This window comes from Choloepus didactylus, chromosome 3 (genome assembly GCF_015220235.1).
Source record: "Choloepus didactylus isolate mChoDid1 chromosome 3, mChoDid1.pri, whole genome shotgun sequence".
In the NCBI taxonomy this organism is placed as follows: Eukaryota; Metazoa; Chordata; class Mammalia; order Pilosa; family Megalonychidae; genus Choloepus; species Choloepus didactylus.
In genome coordinates this window covers 97,940,938-97,968,014 of record NC_051309.1, presented here as the reverse complement: position 1 = coordinate 97,968,014, position 27,077 = coordinate 97,940,938, and the positions used below count along the sequence as shown (strand labels likewise).

The window sequence follows — 27,077 nt, the reverse complement described above, 5'->3', positions numbered from 1 at the left end:
GATCTGTTATAACAATTTCTTCCTTTAATATAAGTATTCATAGCTATAAATTTACCTGTAAGTGTGGTTTTAACTAAATCCCACAAATTTTGATGTTGTATTATTATTATCATTTAGTATGAAACTCTTTGAAATAACCCTTGAACTTTCTCCTTTGATCCAATCCCTGGAAGTTTGTTATTTAATAGTGAAACATTTGATGCTTTTCTAATTTAATTCCCTTGTCCTGGAAAAACGTAGACTATAAGCCCATGAAATTTATTAAGATTCATTTTATTGCCCAGCATATGTCCATCATAGTGAATGTTCCAGCTATACTGTTTATAATTGTTATGTATGGGAGAATTAATCTGACACAAGCTTCTTCACCATTACGAGAATCATAAGCTTTCTATTATTTTATTTGAATTAAATTTGTCCTCACAAAATGGACACAAGGTTTAAAAAAGATTCCTACAAAAAACCGTATTTTGCAGAAATACTATTATGCAATCACATTAGAAGAAATAACAGAGATTAGCTCTCTTCCAAACCATATTACAAGGAAAAAGCAATATTGAAATAATCAGACAAAATGAATCAAAATTTTAAAATCAATTTGAGATTTAAAATGAGGATTTACATTCACTCTTGCAACAAAAAAATCTCATTCTAAATATATACTGTGTTTTGAGATAATAGTTAATGATAGTTTTAAATATGTATACTCTCTATATTAATGAGTAAACGTATGTTGGGGTTAACTAATCAAAACATTTATCTTCATGCATAAGTTTGTAGAATCGGTAAGGTTCAGAAGGTTCTGCTCTCAAGAAAGTCACACTGTCACTGTTTTATTATAAAAGAAAAATATGTAATACAACATATGTCCCAAAGGATGATATCTGTTGATGATTATTCTCTAATGTCACTGTAATATTGATAATTAAATCTATCAAAAATGTAAGAATTTAATGCTTAGAATTTGTGTCTTTCTAGGAACAAAAGGAAAACATCCAGCTTTCTCTGTTCCTCCAAAGTCCTAATTTTTTTTTCACACTATGATAGTTAATTTTGTTTGTTCAAGGGCTCCTATTGCAAGCATTAAACCAAGCATTTGCTTTCATTCTGTGGGTCCAAATTCACATCTTTAGGAAGATAAAAGCAAACTGTGATACATGACAGTGATGATAACTAATGGCTGAAGGTCAATCACATGGTAGTTTTCAAATTTCTACAGCATAGAACTTAAAGGTCACAGTTTTTTTAGGTTCTTCGGGATGTCTCAGACGCACGCTTCTTGAGTTGAGCAACTTCATCATCCTTCAGCTTCTGGGTGATAATGCTGGTCAATTATCAATGGAAGGCTCAAGAAGACTTCGTTCTCAGTGCTATACATCCCCTTCACCATTGTTGACACTGGATGAATCCTGGATAGATTTTTGAACATGGATCAGTCAGATCAGCAACACTTAATCCAATAGCGCAGTTGGTATATCCTTTTCATTTGATGACTTCATAGGTACTTTCAACAACTATCTTATGCACCTTCCAATTTTCACTGTCATTATCTGTCCCCATTTCTGGATTCAGTTCCTGAAGAGAAACTCCTGCCATTTTCACTCCACAAAGCCACCCTTGAGTCACCATGTTCTCCCAAACCCATCCATGGCAGTTGTTGGGATGAATGCCAAGTATTTCAGCCATAAAATAAAGAAATCTAACAGAATCCAGATTACACCCACTTCCAATCACATGGTGCTTGGGCAACACACTTATTTTCCAAGTAACATATGTTAGAATATCCACTGGGTTGGAAACCACAATTATGAGAAACCGGGGCTGTACTTGATGATCTGAGGAATAATAAATTTGAAGACATCAATGTTCCTCTGAACCAGATTGAGGCGGCTCTTCCCCTCTTGCTGACAGACTCCTGCAATTACCACAATCTTAGAATTAGCATTCAGAGTAATCTTTATCTGCCACAATTTTAGGTGTCTAAAGAAATAAGTTTCTATGCTGCAGATCCATCATTTCTTCTTTGAGTTTATCTTCCAAAACACCCAGAAGGACAAGTTCATTAGCCAGAGACTTTCCCAGAATGCTGATGGTGCATGCCATACCAACTTGACCACATCCACTACAGCGATCTTATTGTTTGGGACTGTCGCTGCTTCTTCTGCAACTGGTACAATCAGATTTTCCTTAAGAGTGGCCATTGTACACAGGAGGAGAGGGCTCTCACGATGGCTATACAAGTCCAATGGCAAAGACAATGTCAGCTGTCAAAATCCTAATTTTGAAAATGTGAAAGACAGGTAGACCTCATAAGGAAGTTTTCCCCTACCATATTATAATAATAAATTATGAGCTTCTTTACCATAAAACTTCACAACCATAGTTTAGATTAAGAATGATCTTGTAAACAATTCAAGCAAAGCAGAAATTTAGGAATCACACAGTATTTTCTACATGTGAAAATGTCAGAAAAAAAAAACTGATAAGGCTACCTAAATAGTGTCTATTATTTGTTATTTTTATTATTAAAAAGATAAGAAATATTTGACATGGAAAAAGATAACAGAAATACCATCAGTGCTTCCTTTAAAACCTGTACTTGGATTATTATAGAGGCTGATAAATGATAAACCAGCCAGTAAGTTTGAATTTTAAAATCAAGCAATGTGTCACTTTTTTTAAAGGACTACTACCAGTGTTGTGCTAGGCACGGCTTGCATCATCTCACAATAGCAGATGGTGCTCATCTCTTTCTAACTTCATGTTCAGTGACTTGAAATTTTTACCTTAAAATCAGCCATAGTGGGAGTATTTCACCATGGATATCAGTAAATGCTACAAATCAGGGTATTTTTTTAATTTTATTTTTGAGGAGCTAGTTGTTAAACATCTACAAGCAAACATTCAAACAAACAAAAAGCAGGTAGCAGAAACTTGTGATTTTGTTATTTGCAAAAGATAAATATGAAGTCTAATTATTAGATTTCTATTTACCATTTATATGGGCAAACAACTGCTTTTGGTGCATTTCCTTATTTATAGGACTCTCCACTGTTGCCTTTCACTTCAAATTTCTAAAATTTCCATTGCTGGAGTTCCCATTCCAGAGAATTTACTTTTACTTTTGAAATGTGCTGATAGGAAGGTGTCAGCTGGTTATAAGCTCTTGGAATCTTTTCACTGAAATGTGCTAAAATCAATACCTAAAAAATTCCAACCAAACAATGATGAATGGTGAAGTTTAAAACACTGCAAATTTTGCCTTATGATTATGAACAATATTTAAAAATTTAAAAAAGGGTTTCACATTGAAAATTATCCTTGAATGTTTTTTATTATTATCTTTAGAGATAAATAAAGTTTTGAAAAAAGAAAAAGAAAAATGGGTAAGAGTTCTTTAACTTTTTCCAATGTTCCACAATTCAAATATTGGTATCAACTATATGGGTCTGTAAATTATACTCATTTTCAAATAAATGTTTTCTGATGTTTCACTTATCCCACTATATTGTTAGAACATATTTACTTCATTATATCAACATTCTGTTTGCTTGTTTAACGTTTATCTAACATTTTTAATGCCCTACCATGTTTCAGGAAATTTGAAAGGTACATTCTCAAGTATTCATTTGTTAAATATAAATTAAAAAGGCATGAGGCAGTGGTGGGGGGTGGAGGGAAGGGGGAGGATTACAAGCAATCTTGGATGAACATTCCTATTGGCTGTTATCTTAATAGTAACTATGTAACTCATCTGTACTTGAGACAGTCCCAGTATCTTCCTGATCAGTTAGCCTACAATAAAAACACATTAAATAATAAGAAAGGGACAGAGAGAGAACAGAGCAAGCAAAAAGGAATCATTAAAACAGAAACCGTCCCTGTCGAAATTAAGTCAACATTCCTTTCTTTTCTAAAATAAAAGGATTGACTGAAAAAATTAACAAAAGAGGATTAAAAATCTTTATGTGGTTCCCCTCCCTTACTATGGTCACATCTTTTATCACTAATACTAGTGAATAAAGTAACAACAATAAAATTTCTAAGGCCCTAATGTCAGTCTTTTTTTAAAACTATATTTGTAAAGGAGTTGATGTTTGGGGTTGTTGGGAATATGCATGTGTATGTTAATAATAACAGATCTTCAAAGAAGTGGGACAAAATTAAGAGTGTCAGATTACACTGTGATAATTCACACTTGGCCCAGCTCAAAATTTAAACCTGAAATATCAACAGAAGCACACCATTAGGAAAGCGATAAGCTTTGCACAGCAAATAAGAAATAATAGATGTCTTCAACGATCAGTTTTATACTTAAAGAATCATCTGATGTACTGCTTTGTGGTTTATAGTTATTTATATTTATCCTTTTCCTTTAAAATTGCAATAATATTTGGTTAGAACAAAATTCTCAATGTTTGAAAGAGTGAGAATATATGGAAAAACAACAGCAACAACAACAAAGAACAGTCTCCAATCTCCTAGGCCTTTCTTCCAATCTTGAAGATATGGAGGAAGAGAGAGAGGCAGATTTGAAAGAAATTTGGGATTGAAATATCCCTGAGTATAGAAAGATATTAGGATGTTTAATACAAATGGTCTATAACAGAATATCTTAATCCAGTGCTTCTTTCCAGGGTTGCATTAAAAACAAACAAAAAAACAAACAAACCAAACAAACAAACAAAAGCCACATGGAGAACCTTCAACATTTGCTTGCTGGGCTGAACACCAGGCTTACTGAAGTAGAATCTGTTGATTCTGTAGAGCAGGACCCAGGCATTAATCCTGTCCTACCTCCAGATATGACTCCTACCCCAGATAATACAGATACAGGCACTCTGTTTTATTCACTTTCAAAATTATACTTTATTAAAAGCCCACATTATAAATAAGCATAAAAAATATGATCCCCAAAGCTGGCTTAGATGATGTGTTATTTATGCTGTTATGGTGACATAGCATAAAACAGAGAGGTTACTAATTTCCAGAGTGAACTACTTAATGAAAGCGTATGTATTAAACAAAAAGTGGACAGAATAATCAGTAAAACCATGCCAGTTAATGACAAAATAAATCTAGAACAAGCTAATATTTTCATAATGTCAAGGTAGCTAGCCAGGAATAAAAATAGTAAAAAGTTTTAAACATGTAATTACTTACAACAAGTTTTAGCAAGAAGTAAATTTTAAAGATAGCTTTAAAGTATCAAAAGTAGAACTTTTGTTAAATCAGTAAAGGCAATATTGGCAATATGGACAAGATTAGTTGAAAGGCAGAGTAACTTAAATGACAATTAGTACTTTCAAAGGAGATTGCTCTTAGCGATCCATACCTGAATTAGTTATAGAAACTTCGGGAAATTAAGCTATTAACAACCTATGCAGACATCCTTCTAGCTAGCCAGTCCTATTGCTGATTCTCTAACTCATTCTTACTACCCTTCTAATGCAATCTTGAAAAAGTTGGGCTACAATTTACTATGACCTCACAGTTACTGTCTGAATATTTTCAAATGCTATGTGTAAGTGACGTTCACTGGCAATATCACAGGATAACATGACTTGCTGACAAGATTAATGCTGAATATGTTTTTTTAAAAAGTGAAAAATATATTATGAATGCATTACATTCAATTGTTAAGTGTTAAATTTCAAAAAGATCAATGAAAATAATATACAAAACTATTTAAGATTTTCAATTATTTTTCTTGTTGTTTTTCTCTTCCCCATTTTGGTTTCTTTGGGTTGGTTTTAAACCCCTACTGATTTTTGATAATATAATATCCTCTCATATATTAGTTTACAATGACCAAGTTTATGAAGTATGCTGGAGTGAGAAGGGGAGTGGGAATTGATAAAATCTGATCATATTCTTGGGTGATAAAATACTATGAAAACAAAAGTTGCTGAAAGTAATAACTAAAATATCTGCATATTTTATAAGCATAACATTGTGTTAAACTTACGCAACAAAGGATTTAAAGGTGTCAAAAAGGGCTTTTCTAGTGTGAGACATTTGACTAGTGAATTATTCTTTAAAATCAGATAAATATGGATTTTCTTCAGTAAAAAAAATCTGTGTACAAAAGTTGAACAAGTATGCATTGTAAAAATAATCTCATAAAATAGTAATAAACACTCATTTTCTATATTAAAAAGTATTGTTAATCTAAGATGAATTGTTGAGTATTAAACTCGTATTTGTGAAATGTGAAATGAAGTTTTAAAATTCTTGACTAAGAGAACATCTCAGTAGGCAATTTTCTTTAAAGACAACTGTTATAAATATCTTATTACTAGGAAAATTGTCTGTGTTAATCACATAATGACAAGGCTGTTGCTTGTTTACAATAAAGCATTAAGACCCCCTGCTCTCTGAATGGGCTGCATGAACATGTAATTATTGCTCACTGTAAATCAGCTCTTAAAATCAATTTTCTTCTGTTTCTTCAAATGCTCTTTAATGAAGAAAAACAGATGGGAATATAAAAACAATCTCAATGTATTCAGCATATTGACTGAATAGTGAATATGGCTGAATATTTTAGAATTATAAATAATTTCCCTAAGAAAAACTTTTGACACTTCCTGTCAGTTCTGCCTACTTCCATTTTACTTGTACTGATGTGTTTTTTTGTTTTTGTTTTTTTTGTTTTTTGTTTTTTGTTTTTTGCCACAATCAATACCAAAAAGAGAAACAGAAATCTGGGTAGTTGAATGTTGTCAACTTTGAGAATACTATTATTAATAGCTATTATTAAATGTGCCTTGTTCATAGAGGGTCAAAATGCATGTCAAGCCAAAGGGCAAAGAGATTCTAAATTATCTACTCATGTTCAAGAAAACGCTTATGTTGTCAGTATAGAAACCATATAGTCAGACACATAGTAGCCAGAGATGTAAAAATACTTGAAAACCAGCTCCCCAAAATAAAAAACCCTAATTTATAGTATTTGCTAATTGCTGTGATATAAATACTCCCATGTGGCTTATCTCAAGTTACCAAAATGACAATAATGAATCTATAATCAGGCAATATACATAGTAGCTATTAAATAGCATTTTTGCCATATAGATTCAATAGGTGTAAATAAGCTTGAATCTAGACAATAGAAAAATATTATAAAATCAATAGGAAATAATGAGTTTTTAATACTTATTAAATTTAAAAATATAATTTGGTTAATTATAAGTTTACATAATTTAATTTTTTACGTTTGTGCTTAGCAGCCAGCTCACAAAATTTCTGAAATTTTAACAATAAGCAAAGGAATAAGTGCAGCATTCCAGCATACTCCAATATAGACTGTAGAGACAAAGACCAGCCAGTGATATATTTAGACTAATTTGAGATACAGGAAAAAATCTCTTCCAGTTTTCACTTTTCAAAGCTGACAAGAACACATGATTGGATGCTCCAAATAGTCTAGGGCAAAAATTTCTCCTAAATTTTCTTTCTTCCTGATTTCTTTCTGGTTCCCAGGAATAGCTGCTACCATTATTATCATAATCAAAATGTTAGAAAAGGAAGTATCAGTGATCATCATTTTAAGGTAACCATAAAAGTATTCATTCTAAATAGTAATATATTTTTCTGTTCTTACAGCATTTATTAATATCTGCTCCTGAAAGATATAGTGGTATTATATAAAGTCACTGAGTTTGGAGTAAGAAATCTCAGGCCACTGTCCTGAACAAAGCACTTACTACCATTAACTCATTTAAAATTTTTGACCCTCACTTTACGTATCTAGGAAGTAATATTAGTGTGTATAATCTTAATAGAAAGTCCCAAAGAAAATAGCCATAGTAATTATAAAAATCAAACCAGAACATAGTTGAATCCTAAGGAATGGTTGATTCCTTGGCATAAAGTTGAAAGAATCTTATTATGCATTTTCCTTTGAGAGGGCCATTGTATTTCAGAGGCAAAATCAGTTAAATACTCAGTTTGAATTTTATGAGATTGGTGAGTATTGAGACCAAAAATGACTAAATAAACTAGTTTTTCTTGGTATTGCATAAATAAAGTCCCCGTATCATTAAAGTGGAGTCCATTTAATAGGTTTCCTGATAGGTATATAATAACACATAAACATAAATTAATAGCTGATGCTCATTCTCCTTACCTGGTTTTGACCAGCTTGGCATCAATTTACCCTTTTTAAAATTCTTTCATGGAATCTTAGAATGTTAGAGCTGAAGAGTACCTTATAACCCAAAACCCTTCATTTGACATATGAGAAAAACTAAGCTCCCAGAGGATATCTGACCCCTGCCCAATGTCATGCAGTTAATTCCTGACAGAGCTAGGTCTAACCAAGTCTACAGACTTCACTATCTATCAGCACTGAAAACATAATCTTAGAGTAAACCATTACCTCTTGAAGAACTCTCTTCATCTTTAATAATAATGTCTTGACTGCTGTGCAGTCTTGTAACATCAGTCTGAATGGCAGAGAATCTATGCCTCCATTTTCTTCCACACTTTGTAAGGGCCAATCCGCAGAGGGACTGCTGGGCATTCGGCTGATATGGGAACACCTGCCTTCCTGATCAACTTCTTTTGTTAATTTCAGGGAAAGGTTCCTAACAAGAAAAAAAAAAAAAATTACAATGCAATATTTTCAGAGCACTATTTTCCAAGCAGTTACTCAATGTTCTTAATAGTGACGCAGAAAAACGTTCATTTCTACTATCATAATTTCCTCATATTAATCTTTTAAAATTACGAGACTTTCACAAAAATTACAAGATGGGCCAATTGTATATTTAACAGTAAGATCCAATACAATCACTGGTCTAGTAAATGACTTTTCCCCAACTGTCATTTCATTTATACATGATACTATGTGATTACATTTACTTTACTCCTTTAAAAAATGTTGAGAATCAATAAAAATCACTGACAAAGAAATTTCATATCTAGGGTTTCTTATAATATAACCTGCTTGAAAATGGAACTAGAAAAAAATTAAGAAAAAAATTTAAGAGAAACCAATTTTAAATTTTGGTAATTATGTTTTAGTCACTAAAGCAATCAAAGCCCATTTTAGATTAAGACTAGTAGTATGCAAAGATTTTAGGCAAAAATAGTGAAATAAATGAAAGATGTTTGACTCCATTTTGTAATTGGCAAGCTTATTGCCGGGGAAGTCAGGGACATGTTCAGGAGCCATCTCTCAGCCCTTGCCTACCCACCTCCTTTTTCTTTGTATGTAGATGTTTGCATATGTTTCCATTTAGCAGCCTGGGAGTGACATCCTAGGACTAATGGAACGGCCAGGCTGTACCTTGAACCTGAAACTGGGAACAAGCAGTTCTAGCTACTTATCGGGATGGGAACTCTACACAAAGTATGCTTTTTGCTCAGTAGCAAGGTCCGCTCTCCCTGGGTTATAGAAATAGGCAGTCCTTAGACAGCACAGGTGTCCCTCTTTTTGGACACAAAGTGGGGTGTGTGGAACTGCCATCCACTGACCCTGTCCCAAGCAGTTGGCTTCCCCAGGAGACTGGCAATGATGAGACCTCCCCTGCTCTTTTGGACCTATGTAAAGAATCAAGTGGTCATTTGCTGACAGTTTCTATTGTGCCAGAGCCTGTGTTCACATGATGCACCGTATAGCAACTTGCACTTGGCAAATAATGGTTAAATTTTTAAGAGTATCAGGTGTGCAAAAACATATGCTCCTATTTATTTTCTTCTAGCTGAGAGTCAGCAATTTGAAAATAATGCATTGTGAAAATCTTCATTTGACATGGCTTATATTGAAGACACATGTAAAAGAAAAGATACAAAGGCTGGTGATTTTCCAAAGGTGCAGATCACATAGATCTAAAAATACTTTGAAAAGACAAACCTAAGGCATTTGTCTTTGTTAATGAGTTTATCTAAATTTGTATTCCATTTATTAAAACTCAAGGGTCTGTGGTATATTGAATCATGTCACTGACAAGGACATGTTCAGTTCCCAACCCTTGGTCCTGTGGGTGTGAACTCATTTATAAATGGAATCTTCAAAGATCATATCAAGATGATGACAAACTCAATCAGGGTGTGCCTTAATTGGCTATGACTGGAGCCCTTATAAGCAAGGGAAATTAAGACACATAAGTACAAGATACAGGAGGAGACAGAAAAAGGCAGCTCCATGGGCTGGAGGCAGACTGATTACCAGCAAGCCACCACGAGAATGCTACAGACTTCAGAGCAGGTATGGTCTGTGGTACACTGATCTTAGACTTCCAACCTCCAAACAGCCAGCCAGTAAATTCCTGTTGCTTAAACCAACTAGTTTCTGGTATTTTGTTATAGCATTCCTGACAAACTAAGGCAGGGCCTATGCAATCATAATAATAATTAACATTATAACATAGTTGAGAATATTTATGTAAAAATATCTTGGGGCATGTATTGAATTTCAATAGCTTTTATAAATATGCCATTCCTTGAATGATATGACAAGACCCCTCAGCAACCTAACTTGAGAAACAAGTTGCCCTGGAACTTACCACCAAGGTCAGGCAAAGATGAAAATAAAAAATATAACCTCAGATAATTTTATTCCAATCTGATTATACACAAATTGTATAACTTAATTTTTAAATCATTGGATAATTATTTTTAAAAAACACTTTTTTGGCTCACACTTGATTATTTACTTGTCTTCGTAGGTATTTCCATTGATCAGAATTGCCATTTGAAGTGATAAGATAGTAATTACTAGCTCTATCATATCTATAATGAAATAAACAAAAATAATCATAGCTAACATTTTTTGAGTGCTGACTATAAATCAAGCACTGTGCTAATCATTTCACATGTGTTAATTCATTCAAACCTTGAACAAGTCTAAGAAGTAGGTATAATATGTATTTTTATTTTACAGATGAGGAAACTCAGGCATAAAGAAGTTAAATAACTTTTCTCAGAGTCAAATAGCTAGTAAGAAATAGATCTGGGATGAAATAGCCTAAGCACTCTTGTAGGATAAGACAATTTTTCCCACTAACCACATGACATGCATGCATATAAAATGACTAACATTTTATATAGCATTTATTGAATTAAAGGCAGTATTACAAGGGTTTTACATATATGAAGCCATCATCTTGTAAAAACTCTGAGGCAGATACTATTATAATCCCCATTTTACAGTTTAGGGATTTGAGTCTGAGAGAGATTAAATAACATGTAATGGTCACACATCTAACAAGGGACAGAGCTGAGATGTAAAAGAAGGTAGTCTTACTGCAGTTTAAACCACTGCATGATGCTATATCTCGAGTGGAAAACAAGCAAGCAAGTGAACAAAAGCACCATCCCTACAGTTATACAAAGATTCATTAATGTTTTCTCTTTAAAGTATATATCTAATGTAATTGATTCATGTTAATTATAGTAACACAACTTGCAGTGAATGATACTCATTCTTAAAGGTTTCTATTTTACTAGTAACATATTCCATACCTGCTATGGCTACTTTCTCTAAAACCAATAAAAATAAAATAGGGAATAAAAAATAGAAGTCACAGGAGGTATAACAGTATTTCAGTTAGAATTTTTTGAGTTAAATAGAATTCTAGAATAGAATAGAGTTAGTTCTAATAGAATTTTCAAAGATTTATCATGTTTAAGTTATAGATGGCCCTGGTGTCTGACACATAGGCTAACTCAGTTAATATCTGTATATTTGAAGTTTAATAAATGAATAATAAGTGAATAAGCAAGACACACTTCTTTGTAATAATCTATGCATAAAATTCTCATTTGTATAAAGAAATTTTTCTGCATGGGGAATGGTGAAATTTTTCTGCATGGTTATATTACGGGATGGTCACTCACAGTTTAAAGTTTCCCAGTACTCTTACAATAAAATCATTAAATAACATTTCTGATTTATTTCATTTAGCTTGCTGCTTATTTGATCCTTTTTGTCTAATCATGAATCAAAACGTCAGTGAGATCTGATAGGGCTTTCAGAAAAGATGCTAATGTGAAGTTTAAGATTCTATTTCAGGAAGTTTACTGAGGTTGTGAGGATTACAAATTAATATTTACAAGCCTAAGGAGCTCCACTATTTTTTGGGTAGTTAAAAATGGGTTATACACAAATATGTATTTAAAAGATAGAATTAGCCATTTGTTTTATACTTCAAAAGTTTGGATCTATTTTTAATTCCAAAAGGAGAGAATGATAACGTGTCTTCATAATTAATGGAAGCATCTACATTTTGTGCAGCAGACCTACAGTTGCTGAAATTAAAGATATAAATAGGATCCAGTCATTGACCTTGAGAGGCTCACCATTATTAACTTAGTTGATAACAAAAAAAATAAGAAATTTTCTTTCATGTATGAAAAAATCCATTTATTGTGAAATATTTTACTTCTACATGAAAAAGTTCAGCGACAAGGCAACAGTAATCAAAACCATTCCCAATAAGATAGAGTCAGTTAGTGAAATGGGCTATTAAACAGGGCTGGTACTCAGCTGAATAGGGCAGCACAGCCATCCTGTTGATTGCAGCCATTGTCTATCTAATTGATTGATGCCTGTGCTTTACAGTTAGTTAAATAGTTTGACTATCACTGTTGATTTTAGCAATAGTCTTTTATTGGACAAAGGATACCCAAGTGTCTATGGGTAAATTCACCCAAAAGAGTCCCTGTAGTTAACAAGTAAAAGGGGGAAATCTAATATAGAGTCATAGTTTCCCCTAGTACAGACAACCCATAATAAAGCAAATGGGGGTAGAGCAAGGTTCAAGTGCTCTTCTGTTTCTGCATTAGCAGGCTCACCAAATATTATGATTCATGCACTTTGGGATATATATCTTTCTGTCTGCCAACTCTCTGAATTAGTATAGTTTCAGGAAGCTGAACAATTGTACTTTATATCAAAAAAGATAATTCCTTAACTTGGAAAAAAAGAGGTAAGACACTGAGGCCTGGTACAATGGTCCATTAATCACCATAACTACTGCAAACAAAAAACAAAGCCAATGTAATCTCCATTGAGCACATTTATATACAGTCCACCCTCTCTGTGTCGACTCCATAAATCTTTGATACAATTGATCAATGATATTTATACATGCCTCCTTGCTCATGAATGCTGACCGAGTCTTTATAATTTAAAATGTAGTAACATTTATACAAAGTTTGAGACTGCTGTACCTTACTCAGTCCATAAGTACCAAATTAATGAAGGTTTTGAGTAAGACTAAGAGCAAATCTCATAAACATTAAGTTAAATGCATTCTTGAAAGGGTAGAGGATTTGTGAGTTTCAACTGGTGCTTAAATTCATTTAACTTAATTGATGATGGTGAATTGCCTTTGGGATCTTTTGTGTGAAAGGAATTTTCTACCAAATTAGTTTAAAAATTCTGCTGCAATTTTATTTTCAGTATGATGGACAAATGTAATGGAAAAATGCATAATTTGACATAAACTGTAGAGTGATTAAAGGATTCTTCCTTACTATGAGAGAAAAATAAGAATGTTTTTTGGTCTTATTTAGGCATAACTAGCAGTATCATTTTGATAGTGAGAAATTTTTCCCACCCACATGTATTCTTCAATCATGTTAACTCTTCCCAATATAATGGCCAAGATGACCAACAAAATACAAGATTGTGTCATTAGCACAGGGTTGATACTCTTACCTGTTATGAGCTAGTGATCATTTAGTGTGCTGATACCTTTCATTATAGCTAATGTCTATGGCCAACAGGCATCTCAACAACTTATATTTTATATGTCACTATGATTTCTGAACCAGATTTCTAAGGAATGGAAAAGTACATACAATCTTTATTTCCCCAGCATAATAAATAAGCATATTCCTATAACTGTCTTCCAAAACTTCAATAAGGAGATTTACAGAACAGAATTTTTAAAAATATTATTTTAGAAAAATCTCATTTCAAAAAAGGTCCAGGTTATTTATGTTCAGTTTAATCTTAGCTTGAATAATTCTAATTTGAGATATAAACACAATAGCATAAATCTACAGTAATACACTGGCATCCCAGGACCTAAGGTATCTGTTTAAGGAACTACCTACAAAAAGGCTATTACTGATAAATAAACTATATATTTTTCCTATATTTAAACTTTCAAAATATATTGTCTGTCTGAAAGTGTCATGTTAGGAAAAGATTTGTATTTCAAATTGTTCTATAATTGGATATTTCATACCATTTGAAAAGGATGTTACTAACATCTTACTCTGTTTAAGTATAGTGGTTATAAGAACTTTTTAACACTTGACATATACATATGAATTTACATGTGAGAAGTGTTTCCTGTAAGATGGATCCTCAAGGAAAAACCCAATATCATAACATGGCTGACGAGGTCCTCCAAGATCTAGCAACAGTCTGTCTCAACAAACCTCACCTCATAGCCCCTGCTCCATTGCTTTTTGAGTTCTAATCACACCAGTCTTCATCCAGGCCCTGAAATACGCAAAACTCCATCCTGCATCAGGGCCTTTGCAAAAGCCTTTCTATCTACATGGAAAGATGTCACCTACCTACCTTCAGATCTGTCTTCAATATATCACTTTTCCAGGGAAACCTTCCTTGAATTTGGTAACTTATCCTTCAAAAAAAAACACAGGTTCCTCTTTTCTAGACTAAGCTTTCCTTTGTAGCACTTATAACAGATGAGAAATTAACTTGGGGGCTTCTAGCATAACATTCCAAATACTCCAAACACATATAAATACTAGATAAATTACATTTATTGTTAAACATAAAATGGTGCAGGGAAAGGCAGATAAGTTCCAAGTTCCAGAGTAAAGAAAGAAGTTAAAACAGCAGTAAGTACACAAGTATCACTATGGTGGCTTCAGGGTGTTGAACTTGGATGAGGTATATATAAATCAAGAGCTGCATTTTGTATGCCTATGTAGAAACAGAATAATATGTGCCAGTGACAAAAAGGTTTTCATAGTTCTGGGAGATGTAAGAAGCCCAAAAAGCAGAGTGAAGATACCTCTCTGAACATTCTGGGAACACATTTTACATCCCAAATAGGATATGCACCTTCTCCAGATCATCCCCAATGAAGCTTAAACCAGCCTCCAAAAATCAATCTGAGCTACTTGTAAATTGACTAGCTGCTAGAAAAATCTCTTCTTTATCTAAAGGAAGACAATAAAATTCAGACCCTCAAAAACAGATTATTCAACAGATGCCTCATAGTCTGTTTCCAGCAATAAAACATTAACAGATGAAAATTTCTAATTTTCAACAAAAAATTATAAAACATACAAAGAAACAGGAAGTGATGGCCTATATAAAGCAGAAGATTGAAGCATTAGAAACTGTTAGTAAGGAAGATCAGAACTGGGGCATATCAGACAAAATTAAAAAAAAAAAAAATCCTAAATATGCACAAAGAGCTAAAGGAAAACTCAGACAAAAAACTAAATGAAATCAGGAAAATGATAAATGAACACAAAAGAGAATATCAATAGAGTGATATATTTGATAAATATATATATTTGATAAAGGAACCAAAGAGAGCTGAAGACCATAGTAATGGAAATTTAAAATTCCCTAGAGGGATTCAACAACAGATTGGAGCTGACAGAAGAAACAATCACTGAACTAGAAGAAAAGAAAATTGAAATTGTCCAGCCTGAGGAGCAGAAGAAAGAAAGAATGAAGAGAAGTGAACAGAACCCAAGGAATCTATGGGATACCATCAAGCATACAGATATACACATTGTGGAATTCCCAGGAGGAGAAGAAAGACAGAAAGGGGCAGAGAGAATATTCAAGGAAATAATGACTCAAAACTTTGCAAATTTAACAAAAGACATGAATATATACATCCAAGATATTCAATGAACTTCAAACAGGTTAAACCCAAGTAGAATCATGTTGTAGCATATCATAATCAAACAATTAAATGCCAAGAGAATTCTGAAAACTGCAAGATAGAAGCAACATATTGTGGGAAACTGAGTCTTCCATGCTGCGTAAGGCATATCTAGGGTGGTGGCTTAGAGCCATGCGGGCCCACCCTGTAAAGATATGTGTCTTGTGACTATGACGCCAATGTTTACCATTGTCCTAAACCTAGATTGTCCCTTCTGATATGCAACAGGATGTAAACATAGGTATCTGGTGGGCTCTCCCAAGCCTGAGGATATTTAGCATATACACCCCGATCTTCTGAAATAAATAACTGGAGCAAAGGTGCATTATCGTCCACTTAGCACGAGATGCCGTGGGCCCCCTGCTCCCTTAATTCTTAACTTTGTGTCTGTGTCTCATTCCTGCGCCACCCTGTCAGCAACAACATATCATATACAAGTTAGCCTCAATGAAATTAACTGCTGATTTCATCAGAAACCATGGAAGCAAGAAGGCAGTGGGATGACATATTTACAGTGCTGAATGCAAAAAAATTGCCAACCAAGAATATTACATCCAGCAAAACTGTTTTTCAAGAATGAGAGAGAGATTAAGACATTCCCAGATAAACAAAAGCTGAGGGAGTTGGAAATCACTAGTCAGGCAAAGAAGAAAACAATCAATATAAACTAACCCTGAGATGACCCATGATGTTGGAATTAGCAGATAAGAATTTTAAGCAGTTATTTTGAATGTGTTTAATGTCTTCAAGGAAAAAAAATAATGATGAATAGATAGGTGGTAAATTTCAGCAAAGAAAGTGTCATTTGGAAATTCTAGAACCAAAAGGTACAATTTCTGAAAGGAAAGAAAAATGTGTCAGACATTGTTACTGTCTACCATTAATTCACACCCTCTTCCTTCTTCTTAAATTTCCAAATTTGTTCAAATGTTGTTTCTCTCCTATGGCTCAGGAAAATGAAAGGAAGACTGGTGGGTGGCTTCAGGGGAATTTCCCCTTTCTTGTCAAAAAGAAACATGGGAAAGAGAGAATCCTTTCTCTTTTGGATGTCATTCTATTGTGATGTGTGGCTTGGAACTGTTGAAATATCTTGAAAATTTGAACAGAATTAGTTGTGGGGAAACCAAAGAGAAAAAGAACTGGGAAGACATGACTCCTTAATGATATCATTGATTTTCTGAATTAATCAACCCTGGAGACTCCACACCTCTGTATTTCTTGTTAGACAAGATAGTTTTTTTTTTTTTTTAACTGTTTTATAAATCTGAGTTAGATTTTTTCCATACTTGAAGCTGAAAGCATTCTTACTAGTCTAACCACTAAATGACATATTCTAATAAAAATGACACAAAATGAAAAAGAAAGGTGAGATAACATAATTAATTGTGTATTTGTTTAATGTCTGCTCTTGAGGCTAGCATGTTCCAAGGTAAAGAAAACAATACTTGTCTTTCTTATTCATTACTGTATCCACACAACCTTACATAGTTCTAGACAATGCTCATATCAATAGAATAATCAAATTTAGTTCTGGAAGAAGCATCATTGTCCATCTAGTTTAATATACCCAATTAATAGATCAGGATGTTCAATTCTAAATTAATTTCCCAAGTGTCACACAGAGAGAAGACAAAAATAAATGTCTAGAATTCTAGTCTCCTGATAAGCAGCCCAGCACTCTTTCCTCTATATCACATAACATAGTAGGTTTAATATTCAAAATATTTTTCTACTTGCCTATTCTATTTTCACTGAGGCTGGAATGGTGAAATATGATGAAGTTACAGTCTTAGAAAATTAGATTAAATAGCAAGCACTCCCAAATTATAGTTTCTTCTCTGAAATTTCAGAAAAAGGCTGACTTGATTTTCTATATATTTTCAATATTCAGTAACTTCTGTCCAACTATCAATGTCTTACTCATTTCTTCTTATCTGTGTGCTTTCACATTTGACTTAAGTTAAAGAGCATTTCACTGCTGAAAAGATTAGAATTATTGAATATATAGATGAAAGTACAATATAGTTAAGAATGACCAAATTATTTTTTAAATCCCACATGCATACATACATATCAAGATATATATCTAATCTATGTGTGAGCAAAAATACATATTTTTCACTTTGTAATTACTCATTTAATTGTAGATATTGTGTGCTTTTAAATTAATAGTATAATTGGTTTACTTTCCCAAAGCACCAAAACTGACAGTCAATAGAAGGCACACAATCATCAAAGACATTTCATATAAATGGAAATAAGTCACACACTTATTGTCCCCTGATATTTTAGAATTGGTTCTCAATTTAGAAAATGTAACAGGTTGGGTGCCTAGTAGACACCAATCAAATATTAAAAGACTAAATTTCTCCCCTCAAGTCTTCCAAGCAATTCATCATATATACAATATAAACTCTCTGATGTGTTTTCACACTTAACATTCAATATTTTCCTTATTGTATACATCTCTTTTGTGGATTTCATGGAAAGTTTTCCAATCATCTCATCCACCACCTTAGGGAACAGTGATTTTATTTGGGAACTTTTAAACTATACAAGAAAAGTAAGTTAAGGCTGAATAAAGTCTAATCTGTGAGGAATGATTATCTCACTATGATACTGAAGAACTTTTTAAAAATGAAAAAGTTCAATTCCATGGTAGTGAATTGTTACTAAATTTCCTTTCAAATGCATTCATAAAGATGGGGACTATTCAAAAAAGAGAAGGAATTTTTACTATACATTTTTTAACTTAATGTCTTGTTTGGTAATAGCATTCTATAAATATATTCTAGATCTGGGGCATTTTGTAATGTTACCTGTAATGTGTATTTTATAGTTACTTGTATTTGCTGTTATAACTTCATATATTATAATTAATTTGAGCATTAGAAGAGGTTTCTATCTGAAGTGTAATAAAATCAATAAGATGAGAATGATCATGTTTAGAGATGCAAATGCTATTCTTAAGAATCATTTTATTTCTAATACTACTTGTTTCCTGCCTTCTTCCTGTCAATATTAGAATAATAAGTCACACACAAAAAGACTAGTGTCTCACTTATTTTACATCCATAACAGTTAGGAAATTTGATTAATCTTTCAGAACCAAACTACTATCATAAAATCCATCCTATTTCATTATCACATAAAATAGATGGAACCTAATTTTATTGCTTTAAGAGTTGTATGTAAAATTCTTTTATGGCCCTTTAAGAAGAGCACATTATGGGCTTTTCAGTATAATTTACAAGAAAATGTATAAAAACTGTGTTACTGTGGTTACTTTGTATTTGCTTCTGATAATACGTGTTAAACTAGAACTTCTTTTAAAAACTCTGGAATAGCTTCATTTTTGCCCCTAGATAGCTAGGTAACTTTTATAAAGTGCAATGTTTTAAAAATATAAACAGCTGCAGTCAACTGCAGTATATGAAAATAGTCTATATTTAGTTGTCTCAAAATAAAATGCTGCTATAAACATATCATCAAAGATATTCTAAAAGCTATATAACCTACAGGCAACTAATTAGTTTTAAAATACTGTTTTATGCCCTTCACCTTTTAAAAATATTTGGGATCTGACAATATAATTGTGATAAGTATTAGCCGTAGAAGTATTATCTAGGAAGTAATGTTTCCAAAGAGAAAACCAATTCTTGCTTTGTAACTTGGCATAAAGGCAATCCTAAAATTATTGGCATAACACATAGTAACTAGGAAACTAAAACTCCCAATACTTTTCAACACTAAAAGATTTGGAGATTATGACTTTGAATAAATCTTTAGAGCCACAGAACTTTATCAACTTGGGGAAGATTAATAAATCTTACATCAATTTTACCCATTAAATTTCACACATTTCATTCTCAAGGTGAGTAACTGAAGGAAATGTGAGGGTTTATATTTAATTTTAACTGGAAAAATAATATTTACCATATTAAATAGAATCAAGGATTCTCAAATGCCTTGGCAGAACTACTGTCAAGACTAGAATAAAAAAAAAAAAAAAAAATCTATGGATTGGCACAACACAAACACTGAAACCTAATTAAACCACGGACTATAGTTAATAGTGTAATTATAAAAATTTGCTTCCTTCAATTGTAACAAACATACCACATCAATGCAAGGTGTTAACAATAGGATGGTATATGAGAATCCTGTAGTTTATGCATGATCAGTAAATCCACAACTTCCAAACAAACAAACAAACAAAATATGTCAAGAAAAAGTCATCTAGGGTGATTTTTAAATTCCCAGGCTCTATCTCAAGCCCACTGCATGATAATCTCTTCCTATTAACCATGTCATGAATTTAACCTTAGGAGAACAAACAATGTAGGGAAATAGAATCAGTTCGATGCAGCTTCTCATGTTCACTGGCCACACTTTTTCTCAGGAAAGATGTGAGGTTTTTGATATAGTGCAAGTAAAGGTGGCTAATTTATACTCATCTTTAAGACTGGACTAAAGAATCCCCTCTTCTGGATGTCCTCTTTAACCTTTCATACCATCTTGCGCTTCACTAGTTGCCTCTTCTCTTTGGTTCGGTAACACCCTGTAAATAATGCTGTCATTGTACTTACAAACATTCTAATATGTCTCTTTTACTAGCCTGGGAATTCTTCAAAGGGAGAAATTTTCTTTGGGTGATCTTTATATTTCCAAATGCCTAATATCCATCAATCTCTCAATAGATATTTGCCAAATAAAGTGAATAAGTGTATGGTAATTTCACATACACTAAACACAAGTGCTAAGAATTCTGCCTTATCAATCCTAAGTAAAAGGTGTACATATCACAGTATCCCATAGAATACTCTTTGGATTCATCCTTGGAGCCCTACTCAAATGCAAAACTCTGCTGAGTCAATGTGCTAGGAGTAGTTTGAAGAAGAAGAGACTAACAATAAGTAGAATAAAAAATTGATAGAAATAATAGTAAGAATAAAAATAAAAGCAGAATGGATTCTGAGTCCAGATATCATGTAATTTCAAAAGGAAGAAGTATAATGAGAAATTTTCATGTCCTTTGGTTTCAAACCAGTTTCCACTCCCTGCTAGCTGCATGGCTTGAACTATATTACTAAGCCTCCCTAAACCTTAATTTCCTCATGTGTAAAGTGGTAATGAAAATCATATCTATGTAGAGTAGTTAGGATGTTGGGAAGTTAAAAATGAAATAATCATAGATGCTTCCTGGAAACTGGTGATCATTCAGTAAGTGCCAGATTTTACTTTTAGGTTAGGGGTAACAAGAGTCAGATTCTAAGGGTTGAGGAATAAATGGAACAGAATGAACATAGAGTGTATTGAAGAGAAGGTGAGAAGTTTGGGGGGGAGATCAAAAAGGAGTCAAAAGAGAGGATGAAGTCAAAGATAGAGAAAAAAGAAGGGGTATTTGATGGAGCAATGTCACAAAAGACACAGCACACAAACCCTCTGAGGCAGAGGAGACAGTACATATGAAGCCATGCACAGGCCAACACTGGTTTGTGGGGATGTCCTCTGTTCCTGTAACCTTTTCTTCTGAGGTTGTTTTGCAGGTTGGCAAGTTTAACCACAGGTCATATAATCTGAGGTATGTGCAGAAACACAGAGTTTTTTTCCTTTAGATGACCCTTGAGACACTGGGACAAAGGCCACCTCCCTCAGAACCAAGATTAGGAGGACGAGGAGACATCAGAAGTAAATCAAATTCAAGAGATCCTTAAATAAAGAAGATCTGGCATAAATACACTCTACCACCATGGACATGTCTATAATTAACCAATTGGACTATGCCAAGTCAAACCTCTCCACTTCTGCCCCCACCTCTCACCTCCCATTCCCATAAAATCTCCCGTAACACTCAGACTGGGGAGACAGATGTGAGCTTTGCTTCCTGTCTCCCTGCCAGTCAACCTCACAACAAAACTCTTTCTTTTCTCAAAGTTACAAAGTCATAGTATTAGCCTCTGTGCATGCCAGACAGTGAACCCTTGGTCAGTAACACTTTGTCACCATGCAGGGACTTCTGGTCTCAGGACCACCTGCCCAAGGTGCAGCAGCCCCAGTGGGGAGTGGTCCCCCCTCACCAACCCTAAGTGGCTACCTAGACCAGTTTGTCTAGTGGCTTGATGATCAGGGTCCCCTCTGCTCTGGCCTGGCATTTCTGGCCCTTCAGCACTAGTTTCAATCTTGAGAAAGCAATAGTTCTTGGAGTGGAAAACTTTTGGGTGAGTAACCTCATGTGAGCTCCTATCCTCTCCTTAAATGCTTGTCTGCTAGGATTGGGGGTTAGCATACCATTCTGGGGTCAAGGAAGGCCTTCTGTGGGTTAGAGTCCCACTCTTTTGGTTACTATTGGGTCCAAACTCCATGACTTATGAGGATATAGTCAAGGAGATACTTATACTTTTCTGGGTAAACTTGCACAGCTTCTATTCTGGAACATATCTAAGGAGTTAAGAATATGTGATCATGGGTAATATTAATAGTACACCTGACTGAAGTCCTTTAGGGTGTAGTTTACAAAACTGGTCTACATTTGACTATGAAACAATGAAAAAGAAAAAAAAAAAGATCTTCTTTTGTAACATGGCTTGGCTCCAATATAGATTAGAATTGGGGAAACAATGGCCTGAAAAATGACTCTTTAAATTATAATATCTTACAATTAAATTTATAAGGAAGAGAAATGGGATGAAATCCCATATGTTCCATCTTTTATGTCAAAGAATAAGTATTTACAGTAAAGGTGCAAAATTATGGTTCTAACTAATGAGTTTTATATTTCTGTGTTTCTGTGTTTCTGTGTTTTTGTGCCTGACTCATGGATAAAGATTTTAATTGCAACTATAGGCTTTCTATTTGTGTCTGTTTGTTTGATGTATGTTTTGCTACCTCCAGATGGTAATGCCAAATTAACAAATAATTTAAAAAATACTTCAGAGAATGTTCTTCAAATTGATTAAAAATAAATAATACTGCTAAAGTCCCAGAAATTAAGGAAACTGAACTTCTAACACAGCCAATGTAAAAAAGAGTTTCCATAGAATTAAATCCAAATGTTTTGAAAAGTCAAGTGCATTATCAAGCTGGAAAAATTATCTGGAACTCCTGACTCCTCTGACTGTCTTAATGCTCTAGGGACCTACTTCAGGGTGCTGGTACTTGTAATTACTATAAACAACCAGAAGACTGACAAAGAGACTGCTCAAAACTTCCCAAAAGCAGCAGCAATCCCTTTAATGCTCTTTGCCCTCCAAGAAAACAAAGTCTCTTTCAATGTGACTCATGGGGATGCCACAGGAAATGGCAAAGGTCTTTCCAATTGTCCAGGTCACATCTTTAGGCAAAATAGATCTGACAATTGGAAATAATTAGAAATGAGGGCATATGATTTCTAACAGGTACTCAGGCCACTTTATCTGTCTTAAATCCCACTGCCCTCATTTGGAACTCTTAAAACTAGATTCAGCCAACCAGGATAAGAAATTTAGTTCCATACATATTCCTTTCCTTTCAGTCAAAGAAATAAAATTTAAATGCCACCCTCTCTTAATACTATTCCAACCCATTTAGTTGCATTCTTTCTCTCTCACCTAGCCCTGTCCCCAGGGCCTCCTTCTAAACCTTGACTGAAATCAAAGTATTCTAACTTTGCCTCCTCCCAAGACCAAAGCTGTCAATTAAAAACACTTTTTCTTTGGCCATGCAGGATACTGTGAAAATTGGATTCCTAATTTTTCTTTGATGGCTCAACCTATATTTGCCTTGTTTACAGCTAAGCAAATTGAGCTTCTGGTTTGGGATAGAACTATTCAAGGATCCTTTAAGGAAATAAACATAGTTTGCTCAGCACTCCTGCTCTGAAACACCCTAATGACAAGTTTCCCTTTTTGTCTTTATCCATGAATGAGAAAGGAATGTAGTAGGTTTCCTTATGCAAAAGTATAGAAACCTCAATTGATAATACAGATGTTATCTGGCATGGATAGTTCCCACCTTAAAGACAACTCAGGAATCTTTCAAGTTGGATATGATATTACCTGTAACTATGAAACAATAGAAGTAAATTATACTTGCAGAAGGAAAAACTTCAGAAATAGTAGGAAGTAACATAGCAAATTAAGGCTGTGACAAGGAATCAGTTAGGGCAGCCATGGGGGAATGTCTGGGTGCAGAAAGATGGTGGAGGTATGGGTTTGGTTTGGAGTTCTTTCTGCTGGGCCTGAAGGTTGAGGGTGATGGGTACTATGGGAACATTGTGGAATAAGCCATGTTTTGTGTTGTTTGTCCTATAAGGTAGGTTCCTCAGTTGCTGTGGATTTCCGAGGGAATTCCCCAATTTAGAATTATTTTTTTCTAACAATACCTTTGCAACAGCAGCCACAGAAGACAAATCATTACTAAAACATATTTATAACCTAGGGATGGGGGTAAATGAATAAAACTCCAATTGCCAAATTTCAAAAGGTCCAGCAAGTGAAAGAAAATGCCCTTGAGAGCTAAGGAAAGTATTTACTGGATTATGTTTGGCAAAAATTGAACAATTGTAATATATTTTCCATTGCCAGTATGCTTTTGAGATTGTTCATAATTTGGGGATTTTATGGAAACAAAGGTTTTCGACCTTCAAAGGAGGAAAAAAAAAAAAAAAGAAAAGCAGCTCCTGTATTAAGAAATTACTAGATGCTAAACAGTTGCCAAAGGTTTTGGCTATAATGAAAATTCCTGGTCATTCTTAGGCAAATAGAGAAGAAAGCACTGGTAACCAACCACATGGCAGATATAGCAGCAAAAAAAAAAAAAATAAATAACAAAAATGCAGCAACAAATTCTAGTCCTATTCTTGTTTCTATAATGACTGCTAGACCAAACAACTCTTTGGGGAAAAAAAAAAAAAAGGAAAAAAGCTGGCTGGTTTTATGTCTGCAATTAAATCACAGCTTAGCCCTAATGGTAAGTGTGCCAGTTTGGATTATTATGTCTTCCAGAATGCCCTGTTCTTTCATGCAGTCTTGTGGGGCAGACACATTAGTGTTGATTAGGTTGGAATCCTTTGACTGAGTGTTTCTATGGAGATGTTTCAATCAATGGTGGCAAAAGGTTTGACTGGATTATTTCCATGGAAGTATGGATCCCTCCCACTCAGAGTGGGTCTTGATTGAATCACTGGAGTCCTATAAGAGCACACAGACAGAAGGAGCTCACTGCTACAGCCAAGAGAGACGTTTAGGAGATGGCCGTTGAAAGCAGACTTTTGCTGACACTTTGTTCCAGAGAAGCTAAGAGAACACAAAGCACCCCAAGAGCAACAATTTGAAGAACACACAGGAGCTGAGAGTGGAGCTGGAACACAACTTGGGATCAGCAGATGCCAGCCACGTGCCTTCCCAGCTAACAGAGGTTTTCCAGGTGCTATTGGCCTTCCTTCGGTGAAGGTATACTTGTGTTGATGCCTTCATTTGGACATTTTCATGGACTTCAGACTGTAAATTTGTAACCAAATAAACCCCCTTTATAAAAGCCAATCCATTTCTGGTATTTTGCATAATGGCAACATTAGCAAACTGGAACAGTAAGCCAGTCTTCCCTACTTGCCTCAAGAAAACTGCTTTGGAAATTATTCATAATATATATCACTGGAATACTGATAAATGGTGAACTGAGGAAAGCAATATTTCTGGAAACCACCCACTAAAATAACCATGTCTTCTAAGCTATCAATAATAAGTATGATAAAAGAATACAGTTTTTCTCCACTTGTGTTTCTCTTTTCCTAAATTAATGCAGATGTACTGATAAAATAAGCTAGCATTATATCCATTAGATCTTCAAGATGAAAAATATAAATTTGCATTTAACAATATTGAGTTATTATTTTAACAAACTTTAAGAATAATTGTGTTTTGTGGGACACTTGAAGGCAGTTTCAAAGATCTTTTTGGTGACTTAAGGTATGCAGGTATGTAAAGCATGCAAGATGAAAAGAATTTATGGGAGTACAGTTTTCTTCTAAAGTAAAATGACTGGTTTTCACAAAATGAGAAGCAAGAATGTGTAGGACAAAGCTTAGGTGGATAAGAAAGTTATAGAAGGTTTGTTGAAACAAATTTTGTCATGGTCAACACTAAGATTTGATAGGGTTAGTTATAATATTTTTAAGAGCTTTCAGATCAAAGTATATTCATACAAAACTACTGTTTGGTTTCCTTTCTATTAAAATGCTGAAGTTTTCTCAGATCATTGGTCTCTTCTTGGTAAGAGGTCATAAAAGGTTTTTCTTAATCATCTGAATATTCTGCCTCTAAGACAAAGATTCTATGTCATATCAGAATAATTTGATATATTTATATTGACTTTATCATCCTTTATTGTTGTAGAAAAAAAGTCTACATATTAACTCCTATTTACTCTTTTATTATCACTTTGGTTAAATAAGGAAACAAACATTGTCTCACAGTGATCAATTTTCCTGTTTAACATAATGTTTAAAGCTGACAACTTTTAACATTTTGCTTTCCTAAAATCAAACCCTAAACTGTCACAAAAGATTTGTTCTTTTACCTTGCAGGAGGGGATGTGATTGAAATAGTTATGTTCATTTTGATATGAGTTGCATGGGAAATGTTAAATTAAAAGGGATTTTCTAACATCCTGTTGGTTGAATTTCTATTGGTAAAGTGTTATTCATATAAATTTTTAGAGACTGAATAGAATTTCTATGGATTTGAAAGTGTTCTCACTGTCTGTGATATGTCCTGACACCACATGATAATAGACAATAGTACAGTGTTATTGGCCATAATTATAAGTTTTGTATTAAAAAACATTGCTACATGTTACCAAAACAACCAAATTTCTTTGTTGGCTACATCGTTTTACTCTGATGCTTCTCTGTAAGTACATGCAGTCAGCTATAAGTCAGAGCATCATCTTTAGCAAAAGGGACAAAAAGTAAGATGAGTATATAAATTATATTCTACTTGTCAGTTAACATAACCCTGGTAATAGTGTAAAAGCAGGACAGGATCAAGTGCCTTGATTGACAGGGCCTTTTTGGACTTTATACAAATACATACTTCTATGGATGTAAATGTGTACTTGTCATATGTCTGTTTTCTGGGTGGATAGAGGGTTTTCCTTATTACAAGGCTACTCTCCTCACAGTAGCTAAAAAAATAATGA

General features: G+C 33.9%; 1 protein-coding gene and 1 pseudogene across 4 annotated transcripts in view; both read right to left on the bottom strand.

Moving 5' to 3' along the window:
* CCSER1 (coiled-coil serine rich protein 1) overlaps positions 1–27,077 on the bottom strand; it is a 1,457,654-nt gene that overhangs the window by 898,614 nt on the left and 531,963 nt on the right. For all 4 annotated transcript variants that reach the window (XM_037830258.1, XM_037830260.1, XM_037830259.1 and 1 more), the window contains exon 6: positions 8,384–8,591. In XM_037830258.1, the coding sequence (XP_037686186.1) occupies positions 8,384–8,591 (208 nt within the window). The remainder of the gene's footprint in view (positions 1–8,383; positions 8,592–27,077) is intronic.
* Positions 1,331–2,201, bottom strand: LOC119529651 (annotated as a pseudogene).